The 27047-nt window shown below is 40.3% G+C and overlaps 2 protein-coding genes across 29 annotated transcripts; one reads left to right on the top strand and one right to left on the bottom strand.

Moving 5' to 3' along the window:
- Nucleotides 1-1057: 1057 nt before the first annotated feature.
- On the bottom strand, nt 1058-5577 carry LOC123394315 (translation initiation factor IF-2-like). Its single transcript, XM_045088124.1, has 3 exons — nt 5404-5577; nt 1805-2490; nt 1058-1199 (listed from the first exon to the last, which is right to left on the bottom strand). The coding sequence occupies exons 1-3, from the start codon at nt 5575-5577 to the stop codon at nt 1112-1114; spliced, it is 948 nt and encodes a 315-aa protein (XP_044944059.1). The 3' UTR covers nt 1058-1111.
- B3GALNT1 (beta-1,3-N-acetylgalactosaminyltransferase 1 (globoside blood group)) lies at nt 2033-25767 on the top strand. 28 transcript variants are annotated; one of them, XM_045088583.1, is made up of 6 exons: nt 2045-2155; nt 3419-3531; nt 3618-3706; nt 6515-6658; nt 17846-17914; nt 23701-25767. In XM_045088583.1, exon 6 carries the CDS (start codon nt 23735-23737, stop codon nt 24728-24730), a length of 996 nt encoding a protein of 331 aa, XP_044944518.1. In that variant the 5' UTR covers nt 2045-2155; nt 3419-3531; nt 3618-3706; nt 6515-6658; nt 17846-17914; nt 23701-23734; the 3' UTR covers nt 24731-25767. The 28 variants fall into 28 exon arrangements, with proteins under 28 accessions (XP_044944533.1, XP_044944522.1, XP_004755735.1 ...); XM_045088594.1 differs by lacking the exon at nt 2045-2155 and adding an exon at nt 2309-2412 and having other exon boundaries at nt 3419-3498; nt 6518-6658; XM_045088586.1 differs by lacking the exon at nt 2045-2155 and adding an exon at nt 2309-2412 and having other exon boundaries at nt 3419-3498.
- Nucleotides 25768-27047: the final 1280 nt, after the last annotated feature.

The following is a 27047-nucleotide window of genomic DNA, read 5'->3' as shown; positions in this document are numbered from 1 at the left end:
TAGAACAGAGCTGGTAGTATACATCAGGTATGCCCAGGTAAACATAGGACACTCCTGGATCTTATAAAATCATCTTAAAACATGCATCACAAGGCTTGTAGAAAAACCCACTGCTTTTACAGAATTAGCCACAAGAACTCTAAAGTGGCCCAAACTCTGAAGAGACCAGAGTTTTGCTGTTCTTTGAATAAAGCTAGAATTTAATTCACTGAAGCATCTATTACAAGGTGACCTGCAGTAGGAGGTACCAGAATGAACCAGATGATTACCCTACCCACCCAGGTCAATGGATTTTTAACCTGTGTTCTCCTCACAGGAATCTAAGGTATTCTCTTACAAGGAGTTCCAAAGTCTCCACTGTCTGGATTATCTATTAACCACAAATGGGAAAGTAGACTTTATAATGGACTATATGAAGAAATCCGGACGACAATTCAGATTTCAGTTATTAATACTGGGGCAACCTAATATTATATATTTAAAGGTTAATATTACGTGTTTAATATTTAATACTATGTTCTTCTGGATGGGAAACAATATGAAGAGCACCTCTTAAAGTCCGAAAGATTCTTGACATCTAACCAAACCTCCTGATCTTTCTTCTACTTTACAGTAAATAGGGAAGCTAGAGAAGAGGTTGAATGATATCAGGAGGAATAAAAGGTCAAACAAATGGAAAGAGCCGAAATCTCTGCCCGGTAACTGTCCTAGACTCTCCAAAAAGTTACTACCATGAAAACAAAAATGTGGGGGGAGGTTGTTCTGCATTAAAAGAGAGGAGCATAACAAATGCAATGCATGAATTGCATTTGGACTATCCTTTTACAAAACCAATATATAAAACATCTTTTGACAATCAGAGAAATTTGCGTATGGGCTAGAGATCAGGTTAAATTATCACATTACTAAGTTTCTTAGATGCGATTTTCTATTTTTTTTTTAAAGAGATTTCCATTTTTTAAAATAAGATTTTATTTATTTATTTATTTGGCAGACAAAGATCACAAGTAGGCGGGGGGGGGGGCGCAGCAGGCCCCCCGCTGAGCAGAGAGCACGTTATGGGGCTCGATCCCAGGCCCCTGAGATCATCACCTGAGCGGAAGGCAGAGGCTTAACCCACTGAGTCACCCAGGTGCCCTTTAGATGTGATTTTCTGATGTGGTTGCACAGAAGGACGTCTGTCTTTATTCTTACGCAGGCTGAAATATTTAGGAGACATGAAAACCAATTATGGCAAATGTTAACATTTATTCACCCCTGGAGTTAGGTACTTGGGTGCTCCCTGAACTATTCTTTCAACTTTCCACGTGGTGATGCTGGAACCAAGCTGTTGACAGTCCCAAAGCCAAGCGGCCTCAATGGGGAACTGTTTTCATAGGGCACTATGCCAGCGGTGCCGAGAAAAGAGGAAACATTATTTCTGGATTAATTCTACCACCTCCACCCAAAGACGTGCACGACCAGAAGAACCCATACAGCAACACCCAGCTCGTACGCCTAAAAGCCTCACCGCTTCTTCCAGTTAGTGACGACTGTGGGTAGGACAGACTCTGAATTCTCCAGACCAAAGAAGAGCTTCGAGATGAATCCCGAAAGCAAGCAACTTCCTGGGACTCCTGTTCTTACACCAAACCATTGTAACCTGACGTTTCCACCCCCCCCCCTTCACTCTCCATCGATTCTAAGAAGAACGCACATTTCTTCTGAGATACGGAACTTCCCGAAGTTTCTTCGGTCCTTAGCAGCTCTCTGCGCACTCTAACAAGTAAATCCCTCCAGGACTGCCCGGAGGCCTAGCACTTACGCCGCTAGTAAACAAGGCAAAATCCTTGCCGGAGGTCCGTCACTAAGTTGCCCAACCTCGGCCCGCTGCAAATGGAAAACGCCTACCGTCCTCCGAACGCAAGGTGATGGCGAGGAGCAACAGGGCGCGCCCAGGAGAGTGCGCACGGCCGCCGGCCGAGCAGGGCAGCGCTCGCCGGGGCTCGGGGCCCGCGCCTGCGTGCGAGTGAGCGAGGGGGCTCCGGGCCTCCGCGCGTGGTCTGCGCGCGCCCGGCCGTGCGTGCGGCTGCGGGAGGCTGCGTGTGCGCGCGGGACGGCAGCATCGGCCGCCCGCCAGCGGGTGTGGGAGCAGGCTTCGTGCGGTGTGCGGGAGGTGAGTGTGAGGCGGGGTCGCTGGGGGCGATCCGAAAGCCCTGGAGACCCTAGGGTGGCGGGCTTGGTCCTGGGACTCGCTTCTCCCGGACGGCACTGCGGAGGCGGCGAAGCCAGGGGGCGGTCAGGGCGGTGCCGCCCACTCCGGCCCGGGCGGTGCCGCCCACTCCGGCCCTTTCCCACAGCGCCGCCGGGGTGGCGCCGGAGCAGCGGCGCCCAGGGGCTCCGGCCTCTGCGACGAACAGCTGCCGGATCCCGGTGAGCCGGGAAGAAGGAGCTCGGCGGGGCCCTGGCGACATTGAGGGAGCAGAGACGCGTGGCGGGCCCTGGCCGCGGCTGCAAGGAACACACTGTCCTGCCGGCTCTGCCTTAGGGCGCAGCCCCCGGATACCCGTCGCCCTAGGCCGCTCCGGCGACAAACTCAGGGAGCGGCCCGGGGCGCGTTGGCCGGGGCTGCGGGGGAAAGGAAGGGGACAGTGTCTCAGTTTGGGTGGATTTCCCAGCAGGCCCGGGGCGAACGCATTCCCAAGGCGTTGGGGAAGGGCCTGGGAGTAGGATTGTGGGAGGTTTCCTCTTCATCGGGAGGGGTTGTAAGGAATATGGACCCAAGGAGGAGATTGGGCGGATTGGGCAGAGAAAAAAGGAAACCCCAAGGAACTAGGGCTATCCAGAGGCGATCTTAAAGCTTACAGGCATTTTAAAAGAAATCTGAAAGGTGCAATGGAGCCTCACTTTTCCAAGCAATAAGGAATGATGCCAGTAGTAAGCAACGCCTTGCATTCCGTATTTCCTTCTCTTCCACTCCTCCCTGTTGGACTAGGAGGGAGAGTTGCAAAGCAGAAATGGGGTTTTTATCCTCTGTATTTTGCACATAGTACCAGTGTTTTGGATGGGCTGCTTTGTCAGGAAAAGCTGGTACCAAGGAACAGATTACCAAACAGTATCTTTTTTTCTGTTGTCAGAGGAAAGGAAGATTGGAGTTTGCAGTCTTCAGCTGAGAATAAGTTTGTGTTTTAGCTTTCCCCAGGTGTCTTAGAGGGATGGAGGGAGCTGATTTTGTGCTCTCAGAATGTGTTGATGCCTGATGAAAGCACATCTGAACTTGTATCAGTCTAAAGAAGGGAGCTATTTATTAAGAGATAAGAGTCTAAAACATTTTTTTTTCTTCTAGACTAGAAGGTTCATTCGAATGAATGGTCATTGGGTAATTCTAGCCATGAAAATAAAGCATGTTACCAAAACAGTGGTCAAATTATAATTCCAGAGTGGGTGCATGAGGTGATTTGAGAGCAAGAAGGAAGAAGAGAGGACCAAACCTTTTCCAAAAATGAAGAGAATGCTGATGTATGGTACTTTGCTCCTGTAGCAGCTTGCTAGGTATAGAACATTGATTTTAGATGTCATATTGCTAGATGATGTTGAGTTATGATTTAGATGTATTCTTTTTCTGTTCTTTTGTTCAGTAGTTCACAGCAAATCTTTTAATTAAGCATGGGATATGGAAAACAACAGAAAAACTTCTAGTGCTTCAGTCCCCTCTGAAATTCTGTAGGTAAGTTCATCTTATTTTAATTTAGAAATTATCCTAATTGGTTAAAACTGTGAGTCTCCTTTACAAGATTTTAAGGATCATTTACACAGCTACAAGTTCTGTTGTATATTCTAGTATATCTTTTTTCCCTGGAGGATTTGAGGAGTTGTAAAGTTAAGCTTTACTAAACCCTCCTGGATGATACATGTATTTCTAAAAATTGGGTTATTATTAAAATATTGTGGTAACTCAGGAAAAGTTAACTATGTAAACTTAATTTGGTGGCTTTCAACTTAAACTCCACTCTCTTTATTTCTAAGAAAATACTCCAGTGGATACTGTTTCCTCTGTTCTTATCCCTTGAAATGATTTGCCCTCTCTCTCTGCCCAGTCCGGAGCTCTGTTCTTTACACCATCGGGTGATACAGGTAGAATCTCCATTAAGCGCCTTTATCCCATTCACAACAATATAACGTCGAGGCCAAATACACTTTCTTCTTGCAGCTCTAACAGTTACCATTGCTCCTTCGTGCTCACTATGTGGTAACCACACTGTACAACTTCCTGAACAAGGTCAAATGTGGTGGGTCAAATAGCATGCTCTTAAATGGCCTTGCACATCAGATGCATTCAAAAGTTGCAGTTCATTTGACAGAATGTCTTTTGCAAATATCTCTTTTGGGACTGTGAACAATGGTTTTATTTCAGTAAAAAATTGCCTATTATTAATATTGATTTGCTTTTGGCACCAGAGCTCTTGGTGCATTGTGAATTATATGTGAGGAGAAGGAGAAGGTATGTGCAGGAAGAATAGCGGTTTGTGGGAGGCTTGTCTAGATGAGGGAAGTTGAAGCCACAGAATACCCAGGGTGAGGCCCTGAGACACTGCAGGATGGAAGATTTGGCCAGGAAGATGACTTCTAACCCCTGCAACTCTGAGAAATCAGGGAGTAAAACCAGAAAGCTAGGGTAGAGTATGAATTTTTCATTCTATGTGTTTCTGACCCTGAATTATGAAGCCAGGCCTTTTGTTGTCCCTTTAGAGCATCCATAGGTAGCCTAGGGTAATACTCATCAGCCCTGTCTGCCCTTCTGGAACCATTTTATGTGGGAACATGTTACCACTACTAGGATCTGCTCTTCAGTCATAAGGAAACACAGAGAAGAAAGATCTTAGGAAATTGAGATTTTCTTTTCCTTTTTTTTTTTTTTTTTTTTTTTTTTTGTAAGCTCCATGCCCAGTATAGGGCTTGAACTCACAACTCTGAGATCAAGAGTCACATGCTCTAGGGACTGAACCAGCCAGACACCCCCAGGAAATTGAGCTTTTCTTGATGTTCTAAGGTATGCCATTTCATGGGCCTAGAACAACATTTCCAGACCAGCGACCTGTTTAGTGAATAAAGTTTTTTGGAGCACAGCCACACCTATTTGTTTAATATTGTCTACGGCTCCATTTTTGCTACAAAGGCAGAATCAGGTGTCTGGGATAGAGACTGTATGGCCCGCAAAGGAAATGTTTGCTATCTGCCCTTTTATTTAAAAAAAATTTTTTTTGCCACTCCTGGAATAGAGCACAGAATTCTGCTAAATCCCAAGCTGTGTGTTTTGATCAGGCTTTTTAAAGTTAGCATAAAGAATCAGTGTGTTTGGCTCCTATTTTGGTAACAGACTTTGTTTTCAAGGATGGGGATACCCCCAAGAGAAAAAACTCTTACCAACTCTTTTCTCTTGATTAGATAGGTTCTGTAATTTTTCTTTTTATCAAGTGTCTGCACATTCTGAAAGTGCAAAGATGGCTCCGGGCCATGGACCCTGAGCACGCATTTAGAGACATAGAGTTGAGCTGGGAGGTCTCGACCCATCTTCTCCAGGTGCGCTTTACCCATCATGTTCAGTCTGAACCTTGAGGAGTCCTCAGCCTTCCTCCATGCTCTGCATGGTATCAACAACTCAAGGACAAGGCAGGGATCTTTTTCCCCATTGCTGTCCCAGCCGCTACCACAGGCCTAGCCTGTGTTAGAAATGAAGAAATGAATGAAATATGCTTAGATAACTGAGGGAAAGGTAGTTGGTGACTTAGCCTGACAGACAAGGTTACGATGACAAAGATACATAATATTCCTAGCCTGGGCAACAGTGAGAAGAAATATTAACTAGAGCAGCTTCCGCTGTCCTTTTCCTCCAATGAGTAAAGCTGTTTATAACAAAACAGAGATAGGAATCCCAGCTTTCAAGTCAGCTTTCCTGCTGTTCTGCCTGACTTGTATGATCTTTTGCTCTGCTCCCATTTTCCTAGCTTCTCTCCAGACCCAGTCATCTTGTTGCCTCTTCCCATGAACATATGGCTGTTCTGTCATGTGGCTCTTTCAGATTGCTCGCCTCTGAGGGCAGAAGTACATCCACTTTTGCTCTGTTTGGGTGTTTTGGTCAGTACCATATTCTCACAGTCCAGCATGAGCCCAAGAAGTGTATGTTAAACACATGACTGGCTGTGGAAAACACATTGGCCATGGGGGATCAACCAGTTTTGAAACCAGCGAGGTGCCATTGTTGGGCTCACTTGTCCACTTCCTTCAGAAAGACCATTCAGTGCCCTGTCCTCTTCAGAGAAACTTGATTCTCATGAATGATCTAAGGCTCCCTTGATCTTCAGGTGGAGGAACCTTTTGAATATGGAGATGAGTCAGTCAGACAAGTACTCTGAATCTCTGCAGGCTCCTGACAGGTCTCTGCTTTTGTGTCTGAGTGTTTGCTAATGTGTACCGAAGCTCAGTAATTTATTCAGGGTTATTTGGAATATAAACTCATTAGCATTATTCTTTTCAGCAGTTCCTCCTTTTCTGAAACGTGTACTTGAAAGGAACACTCGTTGGATATTGTCTGGATGAGAATTCGAAAGAGCATGATCTGCTTGGAAATTGAAGAGTGTTTGCGCAAAGGATTCCCCTCCCCGCCCTTTTAAGTTTCTGGGTTAGTTTTGAAGCTCTTCATCCCTGAGGAAGATCAGAAGTGCTACACTGTGTGGAAGAAAGCATGAAGATGCCAGGCCAGTGAGATTAACACAAATTAGGAAAGATGCCTAGTGGTGCTGTGGTTGGGGAGTCCACTCAGAATGAGGACTGCGGCGGGATTCCCAGCTGCGCTTGCTGGCTGTGAGAGCCTGACTCTTGATCAGGTCTCCACGTCTCAGTCTCCTCAACGGGAACAAAGATGCTATGGTCGTAGTGCCTACCTCCTAGATTGTTTTAATCAACAAATAGTGGAAGTATGGGAAGTACTTGCCACAGTGCCAGGACCAAGCGGGGGCTTTTGCTAAACTTATGGAGAGAGGGGAATGTGAAGAAATTGGATAAAAGCAGAAAGCAAGTTTGTTTGTTTTTTTTTTTTCAATTAACTTTGTTTGCCCTGACAGAGTAAAGCATATTTCGTTTTCAAGTTATTAAATTTAAGTTATTAAATTCGGCAAGTATAGCGGTTGCAGTTCATCCATTCAGTCAATAAAATTTGATTCTCTATTATATGTCCAGCTGTGCTTCAAAGTCAGAGGGAGGAATGTAAGCTTTATCAAATATGCCCAGTCCTTAAAATAGATTGATGCCACTTGAATATTTCACGCCTCAGTTTGAAAAGATTAATGTATTTTGTAGTTCTCCGCCAGTTGCCAGAAATACCTATTGTAGGGCTATTGACAGTTCAAATCGTTCCCAGTTATGGGAGGATCATGGGGCAAGAGGAAGATCATGAAAGAGGGCAGCTTGTGTGGAAGAGGAGCCGAAAAAGTTCGCAGTTGGCATGTGAACCTCTGCTAGTAGTTCCTATGAGCTTAAATGTTCAGGGTAGCAAAACGTTGGGAACTTTAAGATGCTAGAAGAAACATCATCTTTGGATTTTAAAAGGAAGCTTTTTTTTTTTTTTTTAAGATTTTATTTATTTATTTGACAGAGACACAGCAAGAGAGGGAACGGAAGCAGAGGGAAGCAGGAGCAGGCTTCCTCCCGAGCAGGGAGCCCAGTATGGGGCTCGATTCCAGGACCCTGGGATCAGGACCTGAGCTGAAGGCAGACACTTAATGACTGAGCTACCCAGGCACCCCTAAAAGGAAGCTTATTGGGGTGCCTGGCTGGCTCAGTCGGTAGGTAGAGCACGTGACTCTTGATCACAGGGTCACAAGTTCAAGCCCTACATTGGGTGGGGAACTTACAGTGGGAAAAAAAAGAAAGCTTACTGATTTGGAGAGGGAATGTGGATAAACTAGGATTTAATTGCATGTCTACATGTGCTGTAGACCATATGGTGTCCTATAAGAGACATTGGGAGCTAGCTGTAGGGTCTGTAAATGGAACAAATACAAGCAAATAAGAGTAGGGTAGAGGATCATGTAGTGGACTTCAGTAATAATAGCAGTACCATCTACGCAGTTCTTAATGTGTGCCAGCCCCATCCTAAGTGTTTCTGATTCACTGAGTTTCGCTGCATTCAGATGGGGTTGGGCCTGAGGCTCTGCATTTCTAGCAAGCTCCTAGATGGTGCACAGGCACTGTGCTTGGAATAGTTAGGTCTAGAGCAGCACATTGGAATGATCTGGAAAACTTTAGAGGTACTGCTATCTGAGCCTCACTGTCCTCTGCAACTCTCATTTAGTTAGTCCCGGGTACAGCCCGACTTCCAGGGGTTTCCAAGTTCTCCAGGAGATTATAATACACAGCCAAGTTTAAGAACCACTGGGTTCAGAAAAGGAAGAGAGAGGTAGTGGTCAGGCATCACTGATTCTGTTTGTTTCTAATATAATCAGAGGAGGTCAGAATGGTGGAATTTTATTTTGCTTTGTTTATGAATTAATATGTTCGTTTGAAGAGGGAGCTAGTAGGGGAATTTTCTTCATGATGTGTATTGATACATGGTTCTCCCTCTATAAAAAATAGGACATGACTGTGTCTACTAAACTCACTTACACTGGGCCTTGTTGGGGCTATTAGGATTTCTGCTCTTTGCACTACTGTTCTTTATGTGGAATAAGACTCATAGTTTACAACTGGCAGTAATTCTATAATTATCCTTAATGATAGCACATGTTTTCTCCTTGGATGACCCCTAAAGCTCATATGCCCAGGCTTTGAATTTTATTGAAATGCAGTTTTTGGTGGTTTTTTTTGTTTGTTTTTGGTTTTTCATGTCTGGACCTTTTAAAATGAAGATGATCAGAATTAGAAGAAGGCTTTGTATCATGAGAGGGCTGAAGAAAAGTAAGCATAATCTAACAGATTCAGGAGTTTGCTTTTGGATTCGGTTTATTCTTGGGGATCTTTTCTTAATATATTGAATGGATAAAAGCACATTATCGGACCATTTGCACAGCATTCAGATATCCATCTAGCACCTACTGTGAGCTAGGCTCCAGGCATGTGGGGAGAACAAGGCCTTTTCCCTCACAAACCTCAGATTCTTGGGAAGGGAACAGATAATAGAAAAACAGACAGAAAATCTGGCTGGGTTAATTGCCCAGAGGGGAATAATGAAGGGTGTGATAGAAAGTATGGGTGGGGATTAACTTGGGATAAGGGGTCAGGGAGGGAGTCTCCTAAGTGACATTTTGCTGGGATCTGAAGCAGAAGGAGCCAACCTTTTGAGAAACTGCTTTTGAGTTAGAGGGACAAGCAAGTGCAGACTTCCCAAGGTGGGAAAGTTTGACTTAGGGTTCAGAAAGGAAGCCGTTACAGCTGAAATAGGGATCGGAAGAGGCATGGCAACAGATGAAATGGGGTGGGGGGGGGTTGTGTATTCCTAAGAGACAGACAGGATAGAGATCTTCTTCAGAAAGTGTTAACATTGTTACCCTTAAGCTTTCATTGCCTGTGCTTTGTTTTTGCATTCCCAGTTCTCTAATGAACATATATCATACTTGCAGTTAGAAGAGTTTAAATGTTTTTTAAAATAATTGAATTTGCTTTCCCTTTGCAGAAAATAAGCACCATTTTTGTATCCCAGGAAAGAATTTGAGGTTATTTTGGCTTAAATAACGGTACCATTGAATGATTCTTCTGTTTCTCTGGAGTCCTTGCATTTGGACTGATCCCTCCAACCACCCTCTCAGTCCCCTAATTTTCAAGCGTCCAGCATATATATATATATATTTTTTTTATTTTTTCTTTATTTATCTGACAGAGATCACAAGTAGGCAGAGAGGCAGGCAGAGAGAGGAGGAGGAAGCAGGCTCCCTGCAGCGCAGAGAGCCCGATGTGGGGCTCCATCCCAGGACCCTGAGATCATGACCTGAGCCGAAGGCAGAGGACTAACCCACTGAGCCACCCAGGCGCCCCCAGCATATATATTTTAAAGATTTATTTATTTGGGGGTGAAAGGGGGCAGAGGGAGAGGGAGAATCTCAAGCAGACTGTCTGCTGAGCACAGAGTCCAATGCTGGGCTCCATCTCACTGCTCTGATATTATAATCTGAGGCGAAATCAAGAGTCAGATGTTTTAACTGACTGAGCCTCCAGGTGCCCTATTGTTCCCAGCATATATCTGAAGTAAAATAAGAAAGTCTATATCTGCATAAATTATTAGTTATCATTTTTTAAAGATTTTATTTATTTGAGGTAGAGCCAGAGAGAGACGACGAGTGGGGAGGGGGATAGAGGGAGAGGTAGAAGCAGTCTCCCCGATGAGCAGGGAGGTGATGTGGGGCTCGATCCCAGGACTCTGGGATCTGCCTGAGCCGAAGGCAGACACTTAACTGACTGAGTCACGCGGGCACTCCATTATTAGTTATTATGTTTGTGGTGTTAACAACTCATATTTCAAGTTTGAGAGGGAGAATTTTGAGTCTTTCTATATAAAGACGATAAGGTTGCGATGCTCCTTTACTGTTTCAAGGTTCAGCGGTCACGAGAATTAAAACCACTCAGAGCAACTCTGGTCAGTGGGCGTGCGGCGGATTGCCTGGGATAGGAAGAGTAGTGCCAAGAACATGAAATTTGGAGTCTTGTTTGATTTTGTCTCTACCACTTAAGAGCCTTTGACTTTGGGCAAGTTTCTGGCTCTCCCTGAGCCTTAGTCTCCTCACCTCTTCAGTGCAAACAGTAAAGATTTCGAAAGTGCCTGCCTTTATTCGTGGGCTGTCTTGAAGTTCGTGAGTTATTGCTTAGTAGCAGTTCCCAGTGCTCTCAGCACAGCTGGACATCTAGGGCCAGAAAGTCATGTAGACACCTGCCAACACTGATGGTGCACAGTAACCAAATAAACAGAATGACTGATTGGATTGCCAGGCTGTTTTAAGTTTATTTATTTTTTTTCATATAGCATTCTCCCTGCAAAAAAAAATGTACAGATGAAGAAATGAAATATCACAGTGAACACACCTGTAGGCACCATCTAGGTCAAGAAATAGAACGTGCCCTGCCCCCCGGAAAGTCCCCCTCAGGCCCTACCATTTGCATTTCCTAATTATCTCCAGGGTTTACCAGTGTCCTTGATAATTTCTTAACACCATAGATTACTTTTGTCTGCTTTTCCACTTTGTGTAAATAGAATCATAGTGTCTACTCTTTATGTGTCTGGCTTCGTTAGCTCAACATGGAGTTTGAGAGACTCTCTAGAATGTCACGTGAGGATGCAGTTTGTTCACTTCCATTTTGTATAAGGCGCTGTTATAGAAATTTGTTTCTCCCTCGTACCATGATTGTTTCCAGGTTGGGGTCATCATGGATAGTGTGCTGTTACGAACTTCTCTGAACATGTTTTGGTATTCCTATTTACATATTGTTGAGTGTTCCCCCAGGACTGGGAGCTGCTACATCACTGGGTACATGTTTACTCAGCTTTAGTGACTAACACTAGAAACTTTGCCCAAAAAAATGAACCAGTTTTTAAACTCCAAACTAGTGCTTAATTTTTTTTTAATTCGCCAAAATTAGTTTACCAATACAGTGACTACATGATGATCTAGGACAGGATTTTCCAAAGTGTAGAGTTCAGTCCTTGCTAGAGGCACTGAAAATTAAAATAGGTTCTTCAGATAAATTTGAGAAATGTGGCATAATATAGTCTCTTCTCAGAGAAGGTACACTAGCATATTAAAAACTGAAATACTAATTTAAGTTTATTTGAATAACTTCATTTTTTTTTTTTTTTTTTTTTGGTCCATGGAGCCCTTTTGAGGACTCTGTCACACTTGTGGGCAAGACAGATGCAGCCCTCTTTGGATCCCAGAAAGTTCTAATGTTAATAACTGAGATGCAGATTTATTCTCTGAGGGTGAAGGTTTCATTTGATGGCTAAAGCATTGGAAGCAGCTAACCTGTTTTGTCTCTGGAGGTTTTCCGGGCTTTTCTATTATTTAGATGTTTCTTCAGCTGTTGTAGATCAACCACCCAATCGACAAGAGATTTCTGGTGGCCTGCTGTGCACCAGCATAATGCTAGGCTTTTGGGGGGAGAGAAGATTTTTTGTTTAAATTATTTAGAATCTAGTTAGTGCATGTACACTTAGTTAATATAATCACAAGTTCGTCTTTTATAAAATGGAAATTATTTTAAAATTATAAGTGTAATTTCTTCACAGTGATATATGACATTATTACTTAAGAAGTTGATCATAAAATAATGGTATATTTTCTTGTTGGGCCTTTTTATATTTTTCTCTTCATCAATATTTTAGAGTCTATTTGTCCCTCTCCTGGGACATGCAATTCAGAGCAGTGTCAGGGTGCACAAAGCTCGGCCTTCCTAAGGAGGCTTGTGCTAGGAGAACAGCTGCCCTGTGCTCCCACTGTCAGAGTGTGAACCAATCCCAAGTCTCAGGGCAGGCCACTTTGACTCCTGTGTCATCAGAGTGGGTCCACATTCATCCACACACCTGAGTGTCACTTTAACTTCAAGAACTACCAAGTATACTGACTGAATAGCCCGTGTTCTCCCACAGAAACCTCACAGTAACTGAATTGGTATTGTGGCACTTGGTTTGTAGCTGAAAAAAGACACTTTTGAGAAATTAAGTCATGTCCCCAAAGTCACACAGCCATTAAGTGTTACTGAGTAAGCTGAGATTTAGGTGAGCCATTTAACTCTGATGTCCAAGCATTTTTATCATGCTTTTTTCCTGTTTTGATAAATTTTAAATACAAGGAAAACTAAAATACAAAAGAATGCCTATATTTCCATCACCTTGAACTAACAAATGCTCATACTTGGTAGTGTTTGTGGCTAGCCTTCTCTTTCCCCTTTTCACCACATGCCCCTTTCATTCTTCCCCAGCGACACCCACACTGCTGAGTGTGGGAGGTATTCCTGCAGTCTCTTTAAAAAATAATTTTGTGTGGGGGCTCCTGGGTGGCACACTTGGTTGAGTGGCTGACTGGCTCAGGTCATGATCTCAGGAGCCCTGCATCAGGCTCCTCACTCAGCAGGTGGTCTGTTTCTCCCTCCTCCTGGCTTTCCCTCCCCCTGCTGACTCTGGCTGTCCCTCTGTCTCTCTCAAATACAAATAAAATCTTTGGAGAGAAGAAAAATTTTTTGTGCATAGTTGCTTCTGAAAACCCAGTTTCTTGGGTGCTGTTTACAATGTTTAGAAGTACTTATATAAGTGGTATTACATATGTATTTAATTTTTCAACTTGTATATTTTATTCAACATTTTATATTTTAATACTATCCAAATTGATACTCTGTGCATAAATCCAGTTCATTTCTTTTAACTGTCTTATAGACAGTACCAGGTTTTATTGATTTATTATCTAATGGATAGACATTTAAATTGCCTCAGATTATGTTTTCATAGCCCCATTGTGAGCATGCTTGCACATATCTCCATGTGTCTACACATGTAAAAGTTTTTCTAGGATGTAGTCCCAGAAAAAGAAAGTCTGATTTTCAGTTTACTAGATGTAGCCGTATTGCTTGCCTACCAAAGGGGCGGTGGTGGTGTACTTCGACCCACTGTGTGTGACAAATAGCATTTACTCCAATACCTGATTAATAATAAATTCTTTGATATTTCCTGATGGGTTAAAAATTTGGTATCTGACTTCAATTTGCATATCCCTGATCACTAGTGAGACTGACCCTCTTTTCATGTTTATTAGCTTCTCTGATTTCCTCTTCTGTGAACTTCTTATTCACAGGTCACCTGTTTGCCTTTTTTTTTTTTTTTTTTACTTTTTAAAATTCTCATATCCACCTGAATTTTATTTTTGAAAATAAATATGAATATGTTTTATTTTGGCCACATTTATTCTGAACCATTTACTAAATCTTTTCTGCATGGGTTTGTGATGTAGCCTCTGCCATTTTTCAGGTCCCAGTATATGTGCGGATCTGCCTCAGGTCTTGGCGCTCTTCAGCTGTTTAATCTGTTCGTCTGTGCCTCTGTTTTAATTACTGTAGCTCTTTCATAGACTTTGATAACACCCAGTCCATCCCCTGCTTCATGCTTTGTGTTCAGATTTGTATTGGTTATTCTTAGATCATTAAGTTCCTTTCATAATCCTGTGAATTTATTGATTAATTTAGGGAGGTAGAATCTTTACTTTTTACTTCTCTTACCCCTGAATATGTGTCTCTCATTTATTTTTTTATTCTTCAGAAAATATTTTTACCTTTCCACATGAGGGTCCTGCACGTTTTTTGGTTAGTTTTACTTAACACTATGTCGTTTCTGTTGTTGCTGTGTTTTTCCTTAGATTTTTGGGTTTTTTTAGTGTTTTGGATATATGTGTGAGCTCATACCCAACATCTTGGTAAACGAGTATCTGTTGTCTTTTTCTCTTTGAGTTTTCTATGTAGATGATTACATTATATGAAAATAAGGGCACATTTTCTTCCCTTCCTTAACAGTTTTTACATCTTATTTCCTCTTCTTGGTTGTGGCAGTAACACTCTAGAAGAGCAGTGAGTAGTAGAGGCAACAGTGGGCAGCCTTGTCTTTTTTCTGGCTTTAATAGAAATAATTTAAAAAGTTTCACAATTAGGATTGCTACAGTTTCTCTAACAGATTAGGTATTTCCCTTCTCTTCCTAATGTTTGTTTTTTAAAGTAATCTTCCTTTTTGGCTTTTTTGTTTTTCTTTGTTTTCTGCTTTGTCTTTATTATTCCTTCTGTTTTCTTGTTTCTGTAATAACACTGGAATTTTTTTTTTAGCTTCTTGAGCTAAGTACTCAACTCATTTATTTTCATTCTTTTTTTTTTTTAAGATTTTATTTATTTATTTGACAGAGAGAGATCACAAGTAGACAGAGAGGCCGGCGGGGGGCGGGGAGTGGTGGGAAGCAGGCCCCCGCCGAGCAGAGAGCCTGATGCAGGGCTCCATCCCAGGATGCTGGGATCATGACCTGAGCCGAAAGCAGAGGCTTTAACCCAATGAGCGCCCCAGTGCCCCTATTTTCAGTCTTTTTTAAAAAATTTATTATTCATTATACATGAGAGTCTGCATATTGTGTTTATTCTGTTTATGTGACATATTCTGGTTTGGCAAAGCTATAGGGATGAAAAACAGTGTCAGTGGTTGCCTGGAGGTTCAGGGAAGGATTGATTAAGGGACATTAGGACAATTTTTGTTGTGATGGAATTGGCTCATATCTTGATTGTACTGGTGGTTACATGTCAGAACAGTAAAATAAAAAAGGTGAATTTTATTGTATGTAAATTGTATACCAGTTTGGAAAAATCCAGAGGACACAAAAAATATATGTAAGATAATTCTACTTTTAAAAATGTGTATTGTTTTAAAAGGCTATGAGTTTTCTGTAAGGACTGCTTTAGTTATATCCAGTGTATTTTTATATGTAACACTTTAAAATGGGGAGGGAAATTTTTAATTTTTATTTTTAGATTTTTATTTATTTTTGACATAGACACAGTGAAAGAGGGAATACAAGCAGGGGGAGTAGGAGAAAGAAAAGCAGGCTTCCCACTGAGCAAAGCCTGATGTGGGGCTTGATCCCAGGACACTGGGATCATGACCTGAGCCGAAGGCAGATGATCAATGACTGAACCACCCAGTTGCCCTTGTTTTCATTGTTTTGAATTTTAATGTATTCAGGTGTTTTAAGAATCAAATTAATGCAAAAGCTATATAACTTACAAAGTAATATTACCAAGTAAATGAGAAAGGGATACTCTCAGGGAGCCTGGGTGGCTCAGTCAGTTAAGCATCTGCTTTTGGCTCAGGTCATGAGCCCAGGGTCCTGTGATGAAGCCCTCCATTGGCCTCCTTGCTTAGTGGGGAGTATGCTTCTTCCTCTCTGTCCGCCTCTTCTACCCTTCCCCCTGCTTGTGCGCTCTCTCTCTTATTCTCTCACTCACTCTATTTCAAATAAATAAGATTATTTTATAAGATTTTATTTATTCATTGGACAGAGATCACAAGTAAGTGGAGAGACAGGCAGAGAGAGAGGAGGAAGCAGGCTCCCCACCGAGCAGAGAGCCAGATGGGATCCTGACCTTGGGATCATGACCCAAGCTGAAGGCAGAGGCTTTAACCCACTGAGCCACCCAGGCACCCCTGTAGCTGAATAGTATTCTAAGGTGTAGATATACCACATTTATTTACCCAGGAACATTTTCTTTTGTAGCCTGTTAACATATCGTACCTGAACAGATTAATAATTCTCTTGGCATCACCCAATACTTAGGTTGTATTCAGATTTCTACAGGATCCAGTCCAGGACCATACATTGCAATGTATGTGCCCTTAAATCTTTTTTAATCTACAGCTGTCTCTTTTTTCGTGGTACTGACTAGCTAAAGACACCATGCTAGCTGACAATCCCAGCTCTTGGATTTCTTTGAATGTTGCCTTTGGTGTTCCTTAGCTTGTTCTTCTATTGTCTGTATTTTTTGTACATTTTGGTTAGACTCCAGTTAACATTTTTGGCTAGGATTCATCAGAAATAATATTGTTATTTCGCACTGTTTCTCATTAGGAGATAAATAGTATGTACTAGTTCCACCATTTATAATGCTAACATTGATTATTAGCACTCTGACTCTTCCAATGTAAGGTTTATATTGCTGCTGTCCTTATGAGTAAAAGGTTATCTTTGTGGTGTTACTTTGGTACCATATAGATGTCCAATTCCTTATTAATCTTCCTTTGATGTTTAAAACACTGATTAATAATCATTGCCTGAATCAGTAATTTCATGAGAAGTTGTAAAATGATAGTTTTCTTATTCTGTCATTCTACCTACTTTTACAATTGGAGTTTTTCTATAGGAGTTTTTCCTCTTCATTCGTTGAAGCTATTTTTCTCCCTCAAACTATTGATCATTCTTTAAAGCAGGAAAAAAAAAATGCTTGTTTTCTTTCTAACATTTTGCCCCAAACCAATAGTTTTTCAATAAAGGAGCTGATGTAATAGTGCCTCACTGAAATGTAGTAAATTGATCTTACTCAGTTGCACATATTGTATACTTTCCAATATGGCATTCTCTTTAACTTTATGGATTAAACAGAAATTTATAAGGACGTTGAGTTTCCAAACAAGTTTGTTTTGTTTATGTGTTTTTTGAGTTATGTTTTTGTTATATTGTGGTCAAATAATGTGGCCTCTGTTAAATTGAGGTTAGTTTTTGTTTTTGTTTTTGTTTTCTTTAACTAATCTCTACACCCAGTGTGGGTCTTAAATTCCCAACCCTGAGATCAAGAGTTGCATGCTCTATCAAGAGCTAGCCAGGCGCTCCTGTTAAATTGAGTTTTAAAAAAATTCTTGAAATGGCTTATAAAACCTAACATGATCAATTTTTTAATAAATGTGTCATGTGATTTTGAAAGGTGTATTACTATTCTATTAAACCAAATTTGTTAATACTATTTGAAACATGCCTATCCTTATTTTTGGCCTGCTGATATATTAGTTATTTAGAGGGATTTGTTAAAAACCTCCCATTAGGATTATAGATTTTTCCATTTGTACTCATACATTTCAGAGTTTGCTTTATATATTTTTGAGGCTATGTTTTTATGTTTATATAACTTCACGACTGTTAAATTATTTTCTTAGATGGCTCCTTTTATTAGTAGCAAAATCTTGTTGTCCCTTTTAAATACTGTTCATTTAAAATATGTGACATTAGTATTTAATTGCAGCAGGCTTCTGATTGGCATTTTCCTGATATGTTTTCTTATTTACTAATATTAAAACTTTTGTGTTGTTTTGTTTTAGGCATGTGTCTTATAAGCAGTATAATGGCAGAATTTTAAGCCAGTTTGAGAATCTCTCGTCTTTTAGTAGGTGAGTTTATATTTACTCTGATAGTACGTTTATATTTACTTCTTTTTTATCTTTAAAAATTTTTTTTTTTTACTCTTTTAGAGTGGGAGTGGGGTGGGGGCAGAGGGAGAGGGAGAGAGATTCTCAAGCAGGCTCCACGCCCAGGACAGAGCCTGACATAGGGCTCAGTCTCACGACCCTGAAATAATGAACTGAGTTGAAAGCAAGAGTCAGAGGCTCAACCAACTAAGCTAGCCAGAGGCTTCCATTTATATTTACTTCCAATATCTTTTGTATTTTCTATTTGCTATGCATTTTCTCTGCTTTTTTTTTTCTCTTATCCTACCCTCTACTGATCTGATAGCTTGCTTTGTTTATTTCTTAATCGGTATGGAAGATATACATTCCATAACTATTAATTCAGTGCTCCTTCTAAACGTTAATGTACATTCTTAAATGAATTTTTTGCACAGTCTTAAAGTTTATTACTCTCTCCTTGTTCCTCCTCAATTAGATAAGAATATTAACATGTTTTATATATGTTTATAAAAAATAAAAAATTTAAAAAAAAAAAAAAAGAATATTAACATGTTTTAATTTTGTGAAAATGTTTTTACAGAAACCATGTCATTTTTACATGGTATTTTACTTTCACTTTTTCACATTAAAAAATTGTTTTTGTTCTTTTTCTTCTCCCTCTCTTTTTGTTTTACTCTTTGTCTTAAATTTTACTATCTTTTTTACTTTTTACTTATTTAATTTTTACTATTTTTTATTATCTCTTTGCTTCCACTTGTTTCTTTCGTGTCATTCCTTCCTCCTGAGTTCATTTTTCTACATACTGAAATATATTCCTTTGGTGCTTTTCAGCTAGTTTATGGACTTTATAAGTCCACGTCAACTTGAAAGTGTCTTTATTTCATCTTCAATTCACTTGAAATCTCTAAAATTCATCTATAAAGTAGGTACAGTAAAACCAACTAGCCCACCATATAGAGATATTGGGGGGAAGCTAATATTTGTTGTGAACACTTCATAAATTTTTGTATTTATCTGTGTGTGTGTATATACATGTAGGTAAAATACTATTATTATTAGCTGATGTAAATCCTGTTAAATTTATATTAGAATTACTGTATTTTGAGTGGATTTTAAAAATCATTCCTTGTTATGTTAAGATAATATTCACTAAAATCAGAGAGAATTATACCTTATAGAAATATCATGAATTGTACATGGTCACACTTTGGGAGAAGAACTAGGATAAGATGAAACTCACAATCCTGACTGCTAGGTTAGGGTTACTACTATTCAATGGAACATATGCAAACATAAAATTAAATTTTTGGCTTTGCTTTTATGTATTTACAAAGGTAATACATGAATAGCATGGAATATCCAAATGATATAAAAAGAAAAACAAAAGAAAGAAGAAATTCTTCCAGAAATCCCACAGAATAGAAATATTGACATACTGGTACATATCCTTCTAGAAATCTTGCTCAGCATATGTGACTCTATGGGTTTATAATTATCTTTTCATTTTTCAAAAGGACTCATAGCACATAAGCAGTTTTACAACTGCATTTTTCATTTGGTAACATATCAGGGGGATATAGGTAAGTTTCATTGAATATAATGAATAAATATATGCTCTTGTATGGATGTACCATAATTTGTTTAACCAGTTCTCTATTGGGAGGCATTTAAATCCATTTTTTTTTCATATTTTAAATGACACACACAGTTGCCTGCTTATTTCTTTAGGATAAATTGCCAGCAGTGGTATTGCTTGGTCAAAGGGTATGCAGGTTTAAAAGTTTGATACTTGTTTTCAAATTTCCCTCCAGAGCGCTCAAGAATACCTTTTCCCCTCACACATGAGTATTGTCATGTTTTTTTCCTTGAATTTGCTAGTTTGGGGGTGGGGGTTGTTTGTTTTTTTAAAGATTTTATTTATTTGACAGACAGAGATCACAAGTAGGCAGAGAGACAGACAGAGAGAGAGGAGGAAGCAGGCTCCCCTCTGAGCAGAGAGCCCAATTTGGGGCTTGATCCCAAGATCCTGGGATCATGACCTGAGCCAAAGGCAGAGGCTGAGCCACCCAAATGCCCCTGCTGGTTTGTGGTTTTTGTCAATATTTCTGCTTACTTGTGAGTTTAAGTACCGTTTCTTATTTTATTGATGATTTGTAGTTCTCTTGAGAATTTCTCTTTTGGCCATTAATTCTCTTATAATATTTGTCTTGTTCTTAATTTGGGGGTCTTACAAATCTTTGCCCTAAAACTTCAGGTGTTTTTTTCCCAGTTTGTTTTTTATCTTTCAACCTTGTTTGTGTTTTTCATTGTTGTTTATTTTTTCAGTTTTTTGTTTTATTTTTTTGCTTTTCAATCTCATGCAAGAAATTTTTGAAATTGTATTATTTCTTACAGTTGAGTAATTGAAAGGTCTTCCCCACTTCAAAACTATTAAAATATTTATCCATATTTTCTTTTAGTACTTTGAAAGGTGCATTTTTCTCTTACTTGAGTATTTAATCCATTGGGAACATTTTTTGTATGTCAGTGCCTCCCTGTTTTTCATGTCTTGCTCTGGTTTCCAAACTTGACTAGTAAAAACCAAAACAGGAACGTACTGAATCATGGCGGCAAGCGAGATTTGCCTCACTGTTTCTTCTTCTCAGTTTATCAATGTGCCTGGGGTATCTGTGAATAGAGATGGAGGTTCAAAGGGGAAGGGTTGGTTGGGAAGTAGTAGTCGGCAGTCCCACGCCAGGATTGCCTGCTGTGAATGCATGTGTGGAACAGAAGATGAAAGAGAGGACACCAGCACAGTGTCTCTTAGAAGTTTTGTGTTTCACTTATTTTAGTGACCCCTGCGTTCTTATTCAGGAAAGTGAAACTGTGGTAGGGTGACCGAAGATACCTGGTGATGTGAGAACTTAGATGTATGTTTTAAGCCTTGAATACCAAGTGCTCTTTTTCCATGATGAAGCCATGAGATGAAGTCTGATTTCTGTAGACTAGTGATAACTTTTTATTTCAGTATCTGTTTCTAGTTCTCAGAAAGAGCCTGGAGGAGGTGGACTTGCTTTTTTCCTCTCTTTGACCTCTGATTCCTTGACCCATAAGTAAATGCTGTAAGTTTCTTCTCTATCTTGTAGAAATTTCAAGCATTATTTGTGACTGCTGCATACTACCGACTGTTCAGTTGGTGAAATTGAAGGTCTTTCATGCAGAAGAAATAAATCAAGATGGCAAGAAATAGAAATATATTTATGGCTGTGAAACCCATTTTTCTTTAAATAGTAAGAATTCAGAAAGATTATTATTTTTTTTAAGATAACTCCTTTGACAATAAAAATCAATTTAGAGAACACAGATGGGAAAGAATAGTTGCCCAGGGAGGAACACAGCTGGTGATGACAGAATCTGTTTACTGAACACTTAATGGCCAGCTACATGTTTTGTTTTGTTTTGTACACGTCATTCCCCATTTACACTGTCCTGACATCTTCAGTGCAGAGATGCAGAAACTGGGGCTCTGAAAGATAACATACCTGCTCACCCTGTTTGTTGAAGGTCAGAGCTGGGGTGTGGACCATGGTCTGTGCCTTTAGAACCACCTGTCTAAAGTCTGTCTGGCCGGTCCTGGAAGGACCTTTCCCCTTTTCTGGGCTGGAGAGTTCTTCTTCTTATCTTTGCTGCTGCTTTATTTTCTTTGTGGGCCCACAAGCAGTAAACCTCAGAACCACAGGCACATTTTCACTCTTGGAAACCATGGTTTACAGAACGCACATAACATGACTTCCGTAATAAGATTTGCCGTTTTGAGTTCTTCCCATTACTGAAAAGTAACGGGGCCTTCATTGCCTCAATGCAACTGTAAATGCCGCTCCTCACACAGGACACTTTCCTTCTTTTAGTCTGAAGTTTATGGCTTCATTATGGCTGATTGTTGGAGTGAGGCGTAAAACTACACCTGACATGTACAACAAATGTACAGGCTATCGTTGGCCAAGGTGTAAATTGAGCATACTAAGGTTGTGCAGTGTCTAGTAGCCCAATGAGGAGAAAATGTAAGAAGAGGTTAATTACTTCTGTAATCCTTCCTGTGGGTCACTTCTGTTTCACATTTTTCCAGGAGCTGGCTGTGCAATGCTAGTAAGGGGGGGTGGGGAGGTTGGAGTGGGATTGACAGACTTACCTTTTATCCTTATTACAGCTAGAAAGAGCATAACAGTCAAGTCTGTGTTCCTTGCACTCCTGCTGTAGGTCTCTCTCTGTCTTGCACTTTGACGATTATGAGAAAAACTTCGCCACCAAGGTCATAGACTATAAATGGAGAGGGAAGACACGTGTACATGAAACTGGAGAGTTTGCCAGAACATTCCATTGTATTGTGTGACTTTAAGTACAGAAAGCAGTAGAGAAAGTGCTAGTTCTGTGACCAGAACTAGTCAGAGCAGGTACGATATGGCCAGAGAACACAAGGAGTCTTGAGATCCTGCCATCTTCATAGTATTAAAAGGCAGAAGAGCTGTGTGTCCAGAGACCTTAGACTGACCCAAAGTAGACCCCTTGGGAGGCCAGCCTTCCCATATGATGACATTAATGTGCAGCCCACTAACAATTCTGGCTCCCCAGAACACTACCCCCAGATGATTGTGGGTGAAGAGATACCATCAGAGCCCCTCAGCCTGCCCCCCATTTTGTTGATCTGTCTCTTCTTCTGATATCCCTTAGTGTTTGATGTAAACAGTCTGCCATGTTTCCCTGTTGCCTTGGATTTGTCTTCTTCTCCTGTCTCCTTCCTTTCGTCTTTCTAGTGCATGATGTAGTCTGAGAATGGGGAAGATCGAAGAAACACTTAGTGTATGTTTGTCTTTAGACCATGGTGCCAGGAAAGCCCTGCAGGATCCTGAATTTCAAACCAGCCACATCCTTGGGTTCTAGCACAGAGCTGAGGCCACACTGTCATTGCGGGCTGTGTGCTCTGTGTCCCCTACCTCTGTTCTCATCTCAGCTGGGGTCTGTGTAAAAAGCACATGTTCTTGGAGATTCCATCCCATGATTCTGATCTGGCACAGGGGGGAACAATCAGTACTGGGGACCCGCCTTTAATTTAAGCATTTGCTATCCAGATAGAGCACTGAGTTCAGCCGACATGGTAAAAGGGGTGTGCTGGGATGTGTTTGGGCAAGTAAAAGCTCTGTCACAGTCTTGAGCATTTAAAAATTCTGGAAACAGTTATCCTGTTTGTATCTAGAAGATTTGCCTCTCAGGTGAAGAGTCTCTGCTTTCCTCCCATCTCGCGTGAATAATTATAGCTACTGGATTTTCCTTATTCCATGTTTGCTAGAATCCACCTCAGATCACACAGCTGAGAAAGGCCCTTGGTTTATTGGGACATGTTGCTGGTAACATCTCCTTGTGCTAATTTCTTTATGTCTTTTCCATACCAGTGAAGAAAAAAATCCAGCTTTTGTCTTGGGGTTTTTTTTGTTTTGTTTTGTTTCATTGCAGGTTTATTTTTTAACCCTAGTTACTCATCTCTCAATGTCCCTCTGGACATCCAGGACAAAATTGTATTTCACCAGTTATTTAAATCAAACAAAAAGTATTATTTTTCCCACAGTCATGAAGGATATGTTTTTAACCTTGATCTTGATGTAAAAAAGCTAAAATGCACTCTTGGTTGTTGGTATCCATTTGCTTCTAGTTAAATGAAATTAAGTAGGCTTGGATCAGGATTCTTGGTTTTGCTTGGGAACTTCTAACTAATCAGGTCTTTGATAATCTTCCAGAACCTGAGGCTCGTGTGCTTCTGAACTGCTGTGGATGGCCCTGGCTCTCTTGACCACCCTTCCAAGTAGGATGTCACTGAGATCCCTCAAATGGAGCCTCCTGCTGTTGTCACTGCTGAGTTTCCTTGTGATGTGGTACCTCAGCCTGCCCCACTACAACGTGATAGAACGTGTAAACTGGATGTACTTCTACGAGTATGAGCCCATTTACAGACAAGACTTTCGCTTCACTCTTCGAGAGCATTCAAACTGCTCTCACCAAAACCCATTTCTTGTCATCCTGGTGACCTCACACCCTTCAGATGTGAAAGCCAGACAGGCCATTAGAGTTACTTGGGGTGAAAAAAAGTCTTGGTGGGGATATGAGGTTCTTACCTTTTTCTTACTAGGCCAGCAGGCCGAAAAGGAAGACAAAATGTTAGCATTATCCTTAGAGGATGAACACCTTCTTTACGGTGACATAATACGACAGGATTTTTTAGACACCTATAATAATCTGACCTTGAAAACAATTATGGCATTCAGGTGGGTAACTGAATTTTGCCCCAATGCCAAGTACATCATGAAGACAGACACTGATGTTTTCATCAATACTGGCAATTTAGTGAAGTACCTTTTAAATGTAAACCACTCAGAGAAGTTTTTCACGGGTTATCCTCTAATTGACAACTATTCCTATAGAGGATTTTACCAGAAAGCCCATATTTCATACCAGGAGTATCCCTTCAAGGTGTTTCCTCCCTACTGCAGTGGGTTTGGTTATATAATGTCCAGAGATTTGGTGCCAAAAATCTATGAAATGATGAGTCACGTAAAACCCATCAAGTTTGAAGATGTTTATGTTGGGATCTGTTTGAATTTATTGAAAGTGGACATCCATATTCCAGAAGACACAAACCTTTTCTTTTTATATAGGATCCATTTGGATGTCTGTCAACTCAGACGTGTGATTGCAGCTCATGGCTTTTCTTCCAAGGAAATTATCACATTTTGGCAGGTTATGCTGAGGAATACCACATGCCATTATTAATTTGACAAAAGCCTAGAGAAAGTCAGGGTACCCTATGGAAAGTATTAAAATTACTTTAAAGTCTCCAGTGGAAAACTCATGAGAAGGCCACTGTGTTGATTTACACTGAACCGAGACTCATGAGGTGCCCGTGGACTGGGGACTGGAGGGTTACACTTGATTTATTTAGATGAAAAAAATCAAGTCAGGCCCTTTAAAGGTGATCATAAGAGGAATTAAACATCTCATAAAGGAATAGGAGATTTTTGTTAATAAAACTAATAGGACCAAACTATTTGAACATGCCATTCTAGAAACTAGAACTTGTTAAAAGGGTTTCATTGAATTATAAGCTCATTAGCCCATAACAACAAAGCAATGTGGAGTCCTATTTGTTGAACAGTCTAGTCAGATAAAGGTTTTGTGTATATCTTACATGGATTACCAGTTTTTAAAAATACATAGTTCTGTGTAAAAAAACTAAAGTTAACGCTGAGAAAAATTTCATCCGTTTTGGTCATTCAGAAGGTACGTCAAGATATTACAGCATTTCAAGGTTATGAATTACTGTTTAATACTACTTAGGACTTTCTGGTGTTTAAATGTTATGGTTGTTTCAATACTGTATAAAGAGAATAGTGAATCACCCTTCACATTGTAACTTTTTTCTGGTTACTTCACTGATGAGTTTATTATTTGATAGCTCCATTAATGTAAAGTCATTGGTCGTTATTGCATATTGGTAATCTCTTAGACTTTGATAAATGTTTTACTGTGGTAATGTAGAGAAGAATTAAAACAAGAAGGTCTGAATTATTGTCTTGTTTTTAAAAAATATAACTTCCAATGTTTTTATGTCACTATATCTGTCTCATTTTTCCACTTGAAAATTGGGAATACTATAGAATGCCAGGCAGCATGTTTCCTTTTGGAAAGGACTCTAAAGACAAAAAAGAAAAGAGAGAACCCAACGGCTGGGATATTATGAGTGTTGTTATTAATCTGATCCATGTGTGTGCTCATTAACAATCAATTTGAGAATAAAGAGGGAAAAAACATGCTGCTGCTGTTGTTACTAGTTTCACATCCAGAGGAAAGCCTTCATATGTGGTCAGAAATCATAACGGAATTCCATGTCCTGTGGAAGCACATTTCTTCATAGCAGTGGTGATGGAGGTCACCTCTTACCTACCAGTGGGTCAAAGAAGACTCTTTGCTCCATATTCTTGGGGTTGGGCCATTTCCCATTGTGGCTGATATGGGACAAGTGATTCCTTTTTCCTGGATGACAGGTAGGCAAAAGATCAAATCCATTGGCAGAAAATACAAACTTAAAAATATGTAGTTAGCTCTAGTAATACCCAATATTTATAATTCTGTAAGAAATGCTTGATTTCAATCAGATTTATTTTTCTAAAGATACATTTATTTGAGAGAGAGAGATAGTCGGGGGAGGGGCAGAGGGCGAGGGAGAGAGAATCTTAAGCATAGACTCCCTGCTGAGCTCAGAGCCTGACTCGGGCTTGATCTCACCACCTTGAGATCATGACCTGAACTGGAGTCAAGAGTTGGATGCGCAACTGACTGAGCCACCCAGGTGCCCCCAATTAGAACTATTTTAATGTGTGATTCTTTAATTCTTTAATGTGTGATTCTCTATAAGACGGTTATTTCCCTTATCCTGGTCTCAGACCCGATAATCACTTATCATAAAATCAATTAAGTGAAATAGTCTATGGAATCAAGCTAGGCCGTTGCTAATCCCTATTCATACAGGAGTCACTTTCTTTAAGACAGATGGTGGTTATTTTTATGGTATGATTAGAATGGTTTTGTAGAAGCTTATATTAATATTGGGGAACTAAGTCAAAGAAATTCTTAAGAGAGAACATTTAAAACAAAAAATTCTCTTTAAAACAAAAATCACAACTAAAATTTGAATAATTGCTAAATTTCAGATGATTGTTTCTTTTCAACTAGAAATTGGTACCTAAAAGATCTCTAAGAAGTTAAATGATTATGAAAAACAAGAAGCTGGGTCATTATGTTTTTTATTTTTAACTATGTGTTTCTTAATAGTCTAAACTTTCAGTAGTAAATAACAGCCAGCTCTATTATTAAAATCTTGTCCTCTTGCTGTTTAACCAAACAGTATTTTTTATTTTAACTCATAACACAGTTTAATGCTGGAGGCTAACCTGAGACCGATTCTCTCCTGCCTGCCACAGCCCCACCATCCCCATGGCCTTCCACACTGTGCCTCACTCATTTGCTTTGCTTGCCCATAGCATTGAGTTTGTGACTCCCAGCACATTAGCTTCTGCCAGATTATGCTACA

This window comes from Mustela putorius, unplaced genomic scaffold (assembly GCF_011764305.1).
Source record: "Mustela putorius furo isolate JIRA1106 unplaced genomic scaffold, ASM1176430v1.1 tig00003834_pilon_pilon_pilon, whole genome shotgun sequence".
NCBI lineage: Eukaryota > Metazoa > Chordata > Mammalia > Carnivora > Mustelidae > Mustela > Mustela putorius.
This window is presented reverse-complemented; position numbering and strand designations above follow the sequence as displayed.